The sequence below is a fragment of the Drosophila nasuta genome, chromosome 2L (assembly GCF_023558535.2).
Source record: "Drosophila nasuta strain 15112-1781.00 chromosome 2L, ASM2355853v1, whole genome shotgun sequence".
NCBI classification, from domain to species: Eukaryota; Metazoa; Arthropoda; class Insecta; order Diptera; family Drosophilidae; genus Drosophila; species Drosophila nasuta.
In genome coordinates this window covers 20,732,444-20,744,798 of record NC_083455.1, presented here as the reverse complement: position 1 = coordinate 20,744,798, position 12,355 = coordinate 20,732,444, and the positions used below count along the sequence as shown (strand labels likewise).

Genomic DNA, 12,355 nt, shown 5'->3' with positions numbered 1-12,355 from the left:
ATTTCAAAGACCTTGTATCTACAAATAAATGCAGCAGATAAAAATTTACATATATGTTAGTTTTCAATTAGTTCTTTCTTCACTTGCTAAGTAGAATCGCTTTAAATTATTCACAAATCTCATTTAACATGGTAATTATATAATTGAAGTGAATCGGCTATGACTTTTGTTTATTGAAATAAATAGCGCTTTAGTACAGATTTACTTTAGTACAGATTTATCACTACTGCAATGAAGTGCTTTTCATTTATCTTATTTGTGACGCTTTTTGCTCTCGTCATCTGTATTAATCGTAAGTTAATTACATTATACATTATTAAATTTATCTTTTATACTTCTTACTATGTAAACAATTTACCTCAAAGCTGCTTGTTATGAGCCCCATTCGGACACTGGACCCTGTAGAGCAGCTTTCCTTATGTGGACCTACAACCCGGCAATAAACAAATGCATAGAGTTTACCTACGGCGGATGCCACGGAAATGCGAATAGGTTCGATAGCAAAGTAGAATGTGAACAAAACTGCCTTATAAAAACACGCCTGTATGGACAATGATGGAAAATTATGGAATACGAATTTCAATCATGCTAAGAAACGAAATCCAATATTGCATAAAATTTCTCAGTTTGTCAAATAAAATCTCTGAATTTATGAATCCACCGTTTATTTTGTTCTTGAATGGAAAAAAGTTGGAAAATTCATTTAAATCGATCAGTACTAAATTTTATAAAAATAGTTGTTTGTCATCGAAATTATAAAGAATAACTTACAGTGAGTAATTTATTAATATTTGTTGTAATATTTGATTTATCATTCCAATAATTACACAAAAGAATTTATGTTTTAAGTTTCTTTTATTGTACCGCAACACCAGCACCACACAAGTTGTCTCCTTGACGATCTCACAATAAAAGGGAAGAGAATTGGTCAGTGACCAAAGGCTACGTTTTCATTAACGCCTTTAAAAGTATATATACTAGATGGTATTTCTGTATGGGAATATGGGTATTCCAACAATATTAATAAAAATTACTTTTCTTGTGCTCTTTTTGATGTTGCACATTGTTTTTGCATTCAAAAAGATTCAGTCCTTGTCTTATACATAAGTACTATGTAAAAATTATTAACTGCATCTGTAAATATCTCTGGTTTTTAGCTACTTATTTATCATACTTATTTCACAATTATTTGAAAGTGATCAAGACTTTAATTGCGATGCATTAATACACAGTTTGAGATTATCTAATCAACCAATGCAAAATGTTTAGATATGTAGATTTGGAGGATGGAAACGAACTAGAGTGAATCGATGTGTGCAATATATAAAAAAGCGTATATTTTTCTTTATTTTTTTTAAATAAAGAGCCTTAAAAATCAATTTGTTGAACCGAATTATTGTAATTGCTGATAAAATGTGTCAACTATGTATAACGAGTTTTTCACTTATCTTATTTGTGACGCTGTTAGCTATCGTTGTCAGTTCCACTTTTGATCTTATATTAGAAATACATTTATGTGCGAATAATGCATTTTAACTTGCAGTTAATGCGGATTGACTATAGTGTTATTCGGACTAGTTAATTATTTTAATTTGGCATACAAATTATTTTGCGAAAACTAAAACCGAATCGAATATTATTAAATACTGTATTTGCACCAATCTACTATATAATACAGAGAAATGTTTTGAAACGCTCATATCATAGTTGGTACTTCTACTGAAAATACCTACTATTGGTGAAAGCGATAAGCGTAATAAATAAAATAATTCAAACAAAAATATATAATAATGAAGTTTATTATGCTGTTTTTGCTATTGATTTGTGGGCATTAAATAAGGTCAGAAATTGCTTTTTAAATTTTGTGCAATTGTGCATGAACACATAGAATACCTCTTACATTTAGCTATATCCGGACTCCCACATTCAGTCATTATATAAATTATATTTCTAGTTCATTAATCGATTTGACAAATCTGAAAAATACATTTTTATGTATATATAAATTCTCAGAGTGCTGAGATAAAAATTCTAGTAAAATTTGATTTTCATGTTATATACCGAATCTAATATTTCGAAATATTTTTACACAAGTATAAAATTACAAATATTTTAATTGTAACCGATTAGTGCTTTATAACTTGAAAGCTTAGCGTGAATAATGTTAATGAGGGATACAAATCTTTCGAAAAGGGCGATATAATAGTGACCGTAATTTCTTAACAGTTCAGTTTCTATTTGTCACTAGTTAATATCACACCTGGTGAAAGGGAGTAAGACAAGGAATATTAATATTAAAATAAAGAAGATGAAGTTCTTATTGCTCATTTCTATATTTGTGGCCTGTTCTGCCCACTGCTTGGCATTTAAAAACGGTCAGTTATTCATTTCTGAAAGCAGTGCAAGGATGATGCTAAATCCATAAAATTATTTCATACTTAGTTGAATGTGGCTTACCACCTTTTAAGGAAGGGAATGGAAAAATAATTTGTCTTGCATATGTTCCTAGTTGGAGTTATGATTTAAAAACAAACGAATGCGTTTGGTGGGTATATGGAGGATGTGGCGGCAATGCCAATCGATTTGGAAGCGAACAGAAGTGCAAGGACAGGTGTAAGGAATAAAAAAAGATGCAAGTACTTTAACAACTGCAAAATGTATCAAAAAGGTTAATTAAAGAAATTTGTCAAATTTAAAAAATAAGTTGTATGTGTATAATTAGAGAAAATCGAGCATAAATAAATACACTACAAATTTTCTGTGGACTAAGAGAGAAATTTGTGCAAAATTTGATTTTCATGCTCTGTACCGAATCTAATATTTCTAAAAATTTTTACACAAGTACAAATTTTCTAATTATAACAGAGAAGCGTTTTATAATTTGAAGGTATGGCGTGAATAATTATAATTAAGGAAGAGAATCTTTCTATTAGTACGATTTAATGGTGTCCGTAATTTCTTAACAGTTCAGTTTCTATTTGCCACTAGTTAAGATCACAGCTCGTAAAAAGGAATACGAGTAAGATAAAGATTATCAATATTCAAAAAAAAAAGGATGAAGTTCTTATTGCTCATTTCAATATTTGCGGCCTGTGCTGTCCACTGCTTGGCATTAAAAAACGGTCAGTTATTCATTTCTGAAAGCAATGCAAGGATGATACTAAATCTATAAAATTACTTAATATTTAGTTGAATGTGGCTTGCCACCTCTTAAGCAAGGCGTTGGAAGCAATGGAAATAGAATTTGTACGGCATATATGCCTAGTTGGAGTTATAATTTAAAAACAAACGAATGCGTTTGGTGGGTATATGGAGGATGTGGCGCCAATGCAAATCATTTTGGAAGCGAACAGAAATGTATAGAAAGGTGCAAGGAATAAAATAAAAAATGCAAAATGTATGAAGCAATAAATGGTTAAATAATGTTATTTGTTTTGTCTAAGCACTGCATTTTATTTTTATTCTTTAACAAATCACAGAATTTTCTTTTTATACTTTGCTTTAATTCAGCATAAATGTTAGATATATAAATTATTTTTCAATTTGTTAAATTTGAAAACTAAATTCTATGTATATAATTAGAGAAAATCAGGCATAAATAAATACATTACAAATTTTCTGTGTGCTGAGATAGAAATTTGTGCAAAATGTGATTTTCATGTTATGCACCGAATCTAATATTTCTAAATATTTTTACTCAAGTATAAATTGATTTATATTATATGTTAATTGTAGCCGTGAAGATTTAACGTTGTTTGAAGGTTTAGTGTGACTAATGTGAATAATCAATGATAATTCAGCAAGCGAATCTTTCTAAAAGTGCTATTTAATGGTGACCGTAATTACTTAATGTTCAGTTTCTATTTGCCACTAGTTAAAATCACACCTGGTGAAAGGGAATAAGACTAGGAATATTAATATTTAAAAAAAAAGATGAAGTTCTTATTGCTCATTTCCATATTCGTGGCCTGTGCTGCCCACTGCTTGGCATTAAAAAACGGTCAGTTTTATTCATTTCTGAAGGAAGTGCAATGATAATACTAAAAAATTAAAATTATTAAATATTTAGTTGAATGTGGCTTACCACCTTTTTTGGATGGCGATGGAATATTTGCTTGTATGGCATATATGCCTAGTTGGAGTTATAATTTAAAGACAAACGAATGCGTTAGGTTTATATATGGAGGATGTGGCGGCAATAAAAATCGTTTTGAAAGCAAACAGGAATGTTTGGCCAGATGCAAGGAATGAAGCAATAAGGACTATAAGTTTATATTATTTAATTAGCTTATTCCGACAATCCATAATAAATTTTGCAATTAATGCAATTGGTTTTTGTACTTTAATAAATTAAAGATATTAAATAAAAGAAGATAAACGAGAATTTGGTGTCGACGATAAGCATAATACTTCGTAATTAACTGAATACATTTATATTTGAAAATATAAATAACACAAACTGATGGCGTAACGAGGTCGAATATTACATTTGTAAATCAACACAATTTCAAAACGCTCGACGCTGTAGAACTACGATAAGAGAGCTTTGAAAATGTCAACTTAATGGTTAACTTAACAGTTCAGTTCGTATTTGTCGCTATTAAGAAGAACTTCTAGTAGCAGCTGAATTATTATTAATACTCCCAAAAATGAGCATGAAATTTGTTGCGGTTTTTCTGATGTTGGTTGCTTGTTTTGCCCATTCCTGGGCATTAAAAAAATGGTCAGTTATTAACTAAAAAAGAAGAAAAAAAAACTATAGAACGATTATAAAAATTTCTTCAAATTTAGATGTATGCGGATTACCACATTCACAGGATGGCGATGGATTTTATGTGTGTAAGGCACAAATGCCCAAGTGGAGCTATATTTCTAAGACAAATGAGTGTGTGAACTTCACTTATGGAGGTTGTGGTGGCAATGACAATCGCTTTGAAACCGAACAGCAATGCAAGGACAAATGCAAGGAGTGAAGACAACATGATGCTGTAGATATTTGATTTCATTTAGCCAAGGACTCAAAACATTCATTTTATAATCAAAATTTTTGCGATCTTTTGAAAAAGTTAACAACAATAAAAAGAATCTTTGGGATGATGTCATTCTTCACAGAGAACATGCGAACTTGACAAAAATCAAGTAGAATTTGATTTTTTAATGAGCATTATGGTTCGTTATTTACTATACGCTAGTGTATAGAAATCAAATTAGAAATATTACCAAGGGATGACGCAACGAGGTTGCTTGAAGCAACTTGATTGCTTTGGAGCAACAAATCTTTAAAAATGTACAATTTAATGGTGAGCTTGCTTAGTGAACATCTCAGTTCGTCTTTGACATTACTAAGAATCACTTTAAGTTGTGAGAGTGAGCAGCTGAATAATTATTAATAAAACCAAAACTAAGAATGAAATTCGTTGTGGCATTTTTGATGTTAGTTGCTTGTACTGCCTTTTCATTGGCATACAAAAATGGTCAGTCATTGGTTTTGAAATTCTTATCAAAGAAACAATTCTAAATGTCTATAATAATTAGATGTATGCGGATTACCACACTCAATCGATGGCAATGGAGTGGTTACGTGCTTCGCTTACATACCCAGTTGGAGTTACGACTCTAACGATAATGAATGCGTGAACTTCATATATGGAGGATGTGGCGGCAACAAGAATCGCTTTAAAACCAAAGAGGAGTGTGAGGATACATGCGTCGAGTGAACAAAACACAAATCCTTATCATAAAATCATTATATTATAATAATAATGTGAAATAAATGCTGTCATTGCAATCAATCTAACTATTGTACATATGTATATATATTACTTTTCAATCTTCCTAAAATATGTAGTTGTAAACATTTCATTAGTTCAACATCCAAATTGTCCAAGACTTTGTAAGAGATATTCAAAAATTAAAAAAATTAAGTAGAAGGTTTTTGTTTGTAAACAAAAACCAAAAATTCCCCCAGCTAATGTCGAAATAAGCTGATGTATTTAATCACATATTACTAAACACTGACACAAATATTTACTAATAATATTAATATATATTATATATTGAAATGCACAGAGCTTTCAAGCTTTGTTGCAGCTTGTGTGTTTTGTGAGAAATGCGATAAGAAGTCTAAGCAAAGCTTCCAAATTTTACATTCATAAATGTGAGCAAGTTTACTTGCCAGTTCAGTTGATACTAAAAGCTACTTGAAATAACTTCTCAAAGCGCTAGAGAATTACTAAATAAACATGAAGTTCCTTGCATTCTTTTTGGTGATCGTTGCCTGTGCCGTCAATTCTCTGGCATACAAAAATGGTCAGTAATTGTTTGCTAAGTGAAATCTTTGAGTGATCATTAAGTGTATTTATAAATACGTTACCTTTAATATTTAGATGTTTGTGGTTTGCCGCATTCCTTGAACGGCGATGGACGCATATCCTGTGAGGCATATATACCCAGTTGGAGCTACGATCCTCAACACAATGAGTGTGTGAAGTTCATCTATGGAGGCTGTGGAGGCAATGCTAATCGCTTTGCAACCGAACAGAAGTGCAAGGATAAATGCGTGGTGTGAAGGCGATAAAATAAAATTGTTCAAATAATAATTATAAAACAAAAATGTAATGACGTAATTTGTAGTTGAGTCATTTAAAACGATTGTAGTTGCCGTGTAGTTGCAATATACAGCAAAGGTTCATATAAGTGTGAATTCACTAATTAGCTTTTAGAAAAGAAATATTATATTTCCATTTCCATTCGATTTCAAGTCGAAAGTTTTGCGCTGCACTTACATACATATGTATATAATATTCTACCTAATGACCGTGAATACAAGTATTTAAAGATGTTTGACACTTTCCACCCTGAAAATACGATTCGTTCTACAAAATGTTTCTTGTATTGCTTTGGGTATGATTATATGGATAGCTGAAAACAGAATAGATGATGCTGATAAGAGAAGAGGGCTGCAAAGTACGATATTCGCGAATAACAGACAGTTGAATGGTTGACGTTGGTAAGAACTGATCAATGGAGAACCAGAATCTTATACTTTCAATTGATTAGAGTCTCTTAGCTAGAAAGCACTTATGAGATATGAAAATAAACAGAGTAACAAAATCAGAGTATTAAACTATAGACAGAGAGAACAAAATTCATCTTGAAAAGCGGATTGCAAATCTTGATTTGAGATATTTTCGATCTTATAACAAGAAATCTTAATTGTAGCACATTTTTTCTTTTGTGTATTTTATTTATTTTAGTCAGTTCAGAGACGCTAGAATGAAGAAGTAAAGAATTAAATATTTGATGGCAAACAAAGTGAATCATTTCTGAAATTAGATGAACCAAAAACTTATTTACTCTTCAAAACTATTTATGTATGTGTGGATTACTGCTTAGCTGGGGTCATTTGGCTTATCGACAAGCGAACAGATGGATTCAGTTTGGTGCCAGCTGTCTAACGCATTAAGCTTGACTATCAACTCGACTGTTGTTATCTGTCTGGACTTTCTATTGTGACCCAAACTGTCGCTTGCACTTGATAAGCATGGAGCTCTGCAATTTCCTGAAGCTATATGTAACTGGCTTTAAAAGGCGCCAAGCTCTCGAGTTGCAGTTGCAGTTGCAGTTGCAAATATGAAGTATGTGTATCTGTTGCTAGTGGCAATTGGTCTGACACTGAGTCTAGTCAGTGTCCAAGCCAAGCCAGGTGAGTGTCCAATAATAGTAAGATATGAGAACTTGACTGATTGAATGACGTGCCACAGCGAAGTGCACGCAGGAGACATCGATGAAGGGCATGCCACAAGATGGGGCAGCCTGCATGGCCTTTATGCCCAGCTGGAGCTATGATGCCGCCAAGAATGCGTGTGTGGAGTTCATTTTCGGCGGCTGTGGTGGCAATGACAATCAATTTGGCAGTCGTGACGAATGTGAAAAGGCCTGCAAGGACTAAGTGGGGCTCTGGAGTCGCCGCCACTTGAAGTTGGGCAAAACCCAACAAAAACATCAACAACAGCAGCAGCCAAAGCAAATAATCGAAATTAAATAATAACACAACATACAAAAACCGGCAAGCGTGTTTTCGAAATAAAAACCAAAACAAAAGATTTCAAGGTTTGTTGTTATTGCAAAAAAAAAAAAAATAAAGATGCGGATTCAAGTCTTGACCCTGGCGCGTTGTCCAGATAAGCCGCAGCCGGTTTCGTGCCTATAAAATGGGCCCAGCCAGCTGGCGACCAACTCAGTTGCAATATTCGTAGTGTTCGCACAACAGATTTAAACCTTTTTTCTCAATCAAAATGAAATACTTTGCCGTTATGCTGTTGCTCTGCACTTTGATGGGAGCCGCTCTCGCTGGCCTCAGAAATCGTAAGTTTTCTAACACACCTCGCTGTCTTATCACAGTCAGCTGAAGTTCGCTTTCTCTCTCGCTCTCTAGCTGTGTGTGGTGAGGAGTTTGGTAAAATTGGAACTTGCCGCGCTCTGCAAACCAAGTTTACCTATCGCCGGGACACCAACGAGTGCATTAACTTCAACTACAGTGGCTGCCATGGCAATAACAATCTCTTCGACACGAAGAGCATCTGTGAGAAGACTTGCAAAGTCTAGACTCTAGAGAAAGAAAACGTTGTTGTTTGGATAATATTTTGATAGTTCAATAAATTGAGTGTTTGTTTTTATTATTTCGTAATATGATCATTTATTGTTTGTAATTAACTTGTTAAACTTTTAATAACTGCATTTGAATTATTCGATATTCTGCTTGGCTTGTCTTAATTAAGATGTGTGTTTGTGTGTATAAGTGTGTGTGTGCCTGTGTATGTATGTATGTTTGTGTGTGTGGGTGTGTGCTTTTTGCTGTGAGATATTCTACTTAGTTGTTATTATTTATTTTTACTTTTCTCTAGGCCGTTAGCTAACTCTCCTTCTATATGCTAGTTTATATATATATATATAGTATTTTTATTTAATTGTTTTCTTTTTCTCAACTTTCCGTATTAGAATTACTTTTTTGTTTGTAGATAGATTGAAGTATTTTTAATGATTTTTAAAGAGAACTGACAACTGTATTCTGAATCAGTTTAATGCTCAGCCATTGTTGAACCGTTGAAACTCAAGTCAAGTGCACTTTATTCAACAACCAAAAAGAAATAATTTCTAATTTCAAGCTGGCAAAAAGTATTATAATAAAACGTGTAGATCAGCATAAACCTATTAATTAGTTATTGTGCTGTTCTCTTCATTTGATTATGTATGATTTACATTGCTACAGAAAGTTCTCTTCGCTCACTTTCCTCTCTCAATACCCTCTCGATTATCAGCTAATCTCAAAGTTTGTTTTGTGTGTGTGTGTGTGTGTGTGTGTGTTTAGATTGCTCTTTAGAAGCCTAAGACTAATGCTTAGTTGCTAGTTGCTGCCACGTCGCACATGTGGATCATTTAAATATTTATGCATATAGTTTGTTAATAGTAGAATCTAGAGTTAATAAATGTTATACGTAATTAAATGAATTGCACCTGTTGCCTCTACTCGCTCTTCGTGGGCAACGCGTTGCCATTAAGTGTGGCACTTGCTGTTGGCGAATCTTGTTGCTGCTGTTGGAGTTGCTGTGATTGCAGCTGAGTTGGCGTGGTTGGTGGCGACAATGTGGCATGATGTTGCTGTTGCTGCTGCTGCTGATGTTGTTGCTGCTGCTGTTGCTGATGATGATGATATGCGGCCGCAGACTCTGCCAAATCAAGCAACGCTGCTGAAGTGGAGCTGCTGCCAGGCAAAGCAGCCGCTGCTGCTGCTGCTGCTGCCACAGAGCCAAGGCCATTCATGGTGCTCGCTGTCATGTCCTGTGCCTCGTGCTTCAAGCGTAAGCCATTGTTATTGTTATTGTTACTGTTGCTGCCACTGTTGTTGTTATTGTTATTGTTATTATTGTTGCTGTGATTCATAGTATGTCCCAGCGCCGGATGATGGGCAAAGGAGAGCGGCGGCAAGTGCAAACCCGGAAAAGCCAAACCAGCTGCGGCAGCCGCATGCAGCGATTGCAGCAATGCTGCCGAATGCTCTTGTGCCTTGCGCCGCAATTCGGCCACCGAATTGGAACGTGGATCGTGTGCCCCGCCCCCCGATTTGGGCGACTCTGGCGAACTGGCTGCCGAGCTGCTGCTAATGGGCACACTCAAGGGCGCCATCACGGACCCCGAGGCCGAGGTAACTGGCGGCATTGGCGGCGGCTTCAGTGAGCAACACGAACAAAGACTCTGGAACGGTGACACACCTGCAAAATAAGCAAAAGTTTTTTTTAAAAATTTTCATCAATTTCCCCTTTGCAGTTCGAATTTTGATTTTGATGCATTAGCACAGCTTGGACGCAGCTGCGTTGCTGTAATTCAATAAGCAATTGCTTTTGATTTGGATTTCACAGCCCTGATTGACAGCCCATCTATACAGATTATGCCATTAGCCCCCACTCACCTTTGAGCCCCGGAAAGAGCGGCTGATGCGAGAACTGTGCCGCCAAATGCGGTGGCAGGAAAAGCGGTGGATGGTTGGCGCTGCGCTGAGCCGCTGCTGCGGCTGCTGCTGCTGCCACCGCGCTCTGCTCGCTGAGCACAGGGCGAAAGCCGCAATTGCTGTAAGTAGTAGAAAGCAAATCAATTTATTAACTATTATATTACAAATATAATAATCATTAATAGTTATCAGTTGTTGGCTCTATTTAAATGTTTAGTTCCACATTATTTTTGAGTTTTTAAAAGAAAGCAAAAAAAATGTATTTAGAAAGCATAAAATTTCCATTGGAACATCAACAACAAATATAATACTCATTTTTAGTTAACAGTTTTGGCTCTATTTAAATGTTCAGTACTTTTTGTAAGTTCGCAAAATTTCTTCATTATTTTCGAGTTTTTAAAAGAAAGCAAAAGAAAATGTATTTAGCTGGCATAATATTGCCATTAGAGCATCAATAATATGTAGAATTGACATTATAATAAAAATATAACCAAAATTAACCAATTCTTACGCAAAACCAAAAAATGAACGAAATTATATATTTTATCGGAAAACAGATCAAGTTCCTAAAATCAAACTTAGCTCTAAATATAGTGCTTATCTAGAGCTTTAAGAATAACATTCACTTATTTTTAAAATTGTTTCAGTTTATGTTATTTTCACTGCAGTGCACTGTAAAAAGTCTCGCACGGGACAAATTTCGCCATGGAATTACCCATATACAAATTTCGAATACCCAATTTATCAAATGCTCATTATTGTTTTGTAAGTTCTTCATAATTCTAAATATTTTAGTAGAAGACAAATAAGTTTATTACGTTGAGGCAATATTTCTATAATCGCTATGTAATATACAAGTATGAAACTATTAACTAACTTTCCATACTTTTTTATAGCTTTCAAATTATTTGAATTATTTGTCTTCAATATATCATCAACATACATACTATATATGCATATTAAAATTTACTAAAACTTTGTATCTTGCTCTGCTTTCTTTCTTCCTGCTAAGAATAGAGTTCATTTCGTTTAATCTTCTCAATATTCTCAATTTGTATTCCTTAATAAAGACAATTTCTCCGCATGAATCATCGCCATGTGAAAGTAATGACCGCTTTAGCCTTTCTCTATTCCATTCAGCCAAAGCTAAAGCTGTTGATGAAACTGTATCACAAAACACCCAACGCGATGCGTTGGAGCAGCAAACAAACAGCACGCAAATAGAGTTTTAATTAACGCTTAATTGAAATAAATTAAAACATTTTTATGCGTAATTGCATTATTATTAATAAACCTAAATATGTTGCATATGTGTTGTTGCCCGTTGCCTGTTGCTCAATGTTATTGGGAGTCGTCTAGGCCCGTTCCCATTTTAATTGAATGAAATATAGCGCTTAGGTCACATTCCAACACCCTTTTCCCGCTTCTCTGTGAGCCTACAGTTAATGCAATTTAAAAATTTTAATTGATAAGCGAGCCAAACAAACAACAACATACATACATAGATAAATTGTTTGCCTCACATAATCCATTAATAAAATTATTATCGTTTTTTCTAGTCATAATTGTTGACATTATTTTCACCCGCTTCATCATGAGATATGAGATGAGAATGAGAATGAGGGAAAGAGCGTATAAAAAATGCAATTTCCATTTATTCCAATTCACACTAAGCTTTTCAACGGGCAACAGGATTTGTGGGCCACGTTGCAAATGTGTCCAAAATTTAATAATTCTTAGTGCGGCCTAACTCGACATTCAGGCAGGCAGCAACTCGACTCGGGGGATAAGTGAGAGAAGGGGAGTGGTGAGGAGAGAAGAGCTACACAAATCTCTGAATGCTAATCG

General features: G+C 34.3%; 7 protein-coding genes and 2 long non-coding RNA genes across 10 annotated transcripts in view; 8 read left to right on the top strand and 1 right to left on the bottom strand.

The window, feature by feature from the left end:
• The first annotated feature begins 194 nt into the window (after positions 1 to 194).
• On the top strand, positions 195 to 676 carry LOC132798204 (male accessory gland serine protease inhibitor-like). Its single transcript, XM_060809976.1, has 2 exons — positions 195 to 292; positions 366 to 676. The coding sequence occupies exons 1-2, from the start codon at positions 232 to 234 to the stop codon at positions 554 to 556; spliced, it is 252 nt and encodes an 83-aa protein (XP_060665959.1). The 5' UTR covers positions 195 to 231; the 3' UTR covers positions 557 to 676.
• Positions 677 to 2,224: 1,548 nt separating this feature from the next.
• Positions 2,225 to 2,703, top strand: LOC132798525 (uncharacterized). Its single transcript, XR_009633952.1, has 2 exons — positions 2,225 to 2,375; positions 2,443 to 2,703. It is a non-coding gene; the product is annotated as an uncharacterized LOC132798525 (long non-coding RNA).
• Positions 2,704 to 3,862: 1,159 nt separating this feature from the next.
• On the top strand, positions 3,863 to 4,415 carry LOC132798190 (male accessory gland serine protease inhibitor-like). Its single transcript, XM_060809957.1, has 2 exons — positions 3,863 to 4,000; positions 4,070 to 4,415. Exons 1-2 carry the CDS (start codon positions 3,934 to 3,936, stop codon positions 4,249 to 4,251), a joined length of 249 nt encoding a protein of 82 aa, XP_060665940.1. The 5' UTR covers positions 3,863 to 3,933; the 3' UTR covers positions 4,252 to 4,415.
• A 911-nt stretch (positions 4,416 to 5,326) lies between these two features.
• Positions 5,327 to 5,784, top strand: LOC132797282 (male accessory gland serine protease inhibitor-like). Its single transcript, XM_060808951.1, has 2 exons — positions 5,327 to 5,474; positions 5,536 to 5,784. The coding sequence occupies exons 1-2, from the start codon at positions 5,408 to 5,410 to the stop codon at positions 5,715 to 5,717; spliced, it is 249 nt and encodes an 82-aa protein (XP_060664934.1). The 5' UTR covers positions 5,327 to 5,407; the 3' UTR covers positions 5,718 to 5,784.
• Positions 5,785 to 6,171: 387 nt separating this feature from the next.
• Positions 6,172 to 6,626, top strand: LOC132784987 (male accessory gland serine protease inhibitor-like). The gene is made up of 2 exons (XM_060790929.1): positions 6,172 to 6,309; positions 6,387 to 6,626. The coding sequence occupies exons 1-2, from the start codon at positions 6,243 to 6,245 to the stop codon at positions 6,566 to 6,568; spliced, it is 249 nt and encodes an 82-aa protein (XP_060646912.1). The 5' UTR covers positions 6,172 to 6,242; the 3' UTR covers positions 6,569 to 6,626.
• Positions 6,627 to 7,573: 947 nt separating this feature from the next.
• LOC132784976 (male accessory gland serine protease inhibitor) lies at positions 7,574 to 8,002 on the top strand. The gene is made up of 2 exons (XM_060790917.1): positions 7,574 to 7,705; positions 7,764 to 8,002. The coding sequence occupies exons 1-2, from the start codon at positions 7,633 to 7,635 to the stop codon at positions 7,949 to 7,951; spliced, it is 261 nt and encodes an 86-aa protein (XP_060646900.1). The 5' UTR covers positions 7,574 to 7,632; the 3' UTR covers positions 7,952 to 8,002.
• A 101-nt stretch (positions 8,003 to 8,103) lies between these two features.
• Positions 8,104 to 8,681, top strand: LOC132785002 (protease inhibitor). The gene is made up of 2 exons (XM_060790955.1): positions 8,104 to 8,367; positions 8,438 to 8,681. Exons 1-2 carry the CDS (start codon positions 8,298 to 8,300, stop codon positions 8,605 to 8,607), a joined length of 240 nt encoding a protein of 79 aa, XP_060646938.1. The 5' UTR covers positions 8,104 to 8,297; the 3' UTR covers positions 8,608 to 8,681.
• A 5-nt stretch (positions 8,682 to 8,686) lies between these two features.
• Positions 8,687 to 12,355, bottom strand: part of LOC132784932 (optomotor-blind protein) — a 39,592-nt gene continuing 35,923 nt past the window's right edge. For both annotated transcript variants that reach the window (XM_060790847.1, XM_060790856.1), the window contains 2 exons: positions 10,469 to 10,626; positions 8,687 to 10,271 (listed from right to left, as the gene is read on the bottom strand). In XM_060790847.1, coding sequence (XP_060646830.1) covers positions 9,526 to 10,271; positions 10,469 to 10,626 — 904 coding nt within the window. In that variant the 3' untranslated portion in view covers positions 8,687 to 9,525. The remainder of the gene's footprint in view (positions 10,272 to 10,468; positions 10,627 to 12,355) is intronic.
• LOC132785012 (uncharacterized) lies at positions 9,776 to 10,472 on the top strand. Its single transcript, XR_009632297.1, has 3 exons — positions 9,776 to 9,860; positions 9,945 to 10,262; positions 10,327 to 10,472. It is a non-coding gene; the product is annotated as an uncharacterized LOC132785012 (long non-coding RNA).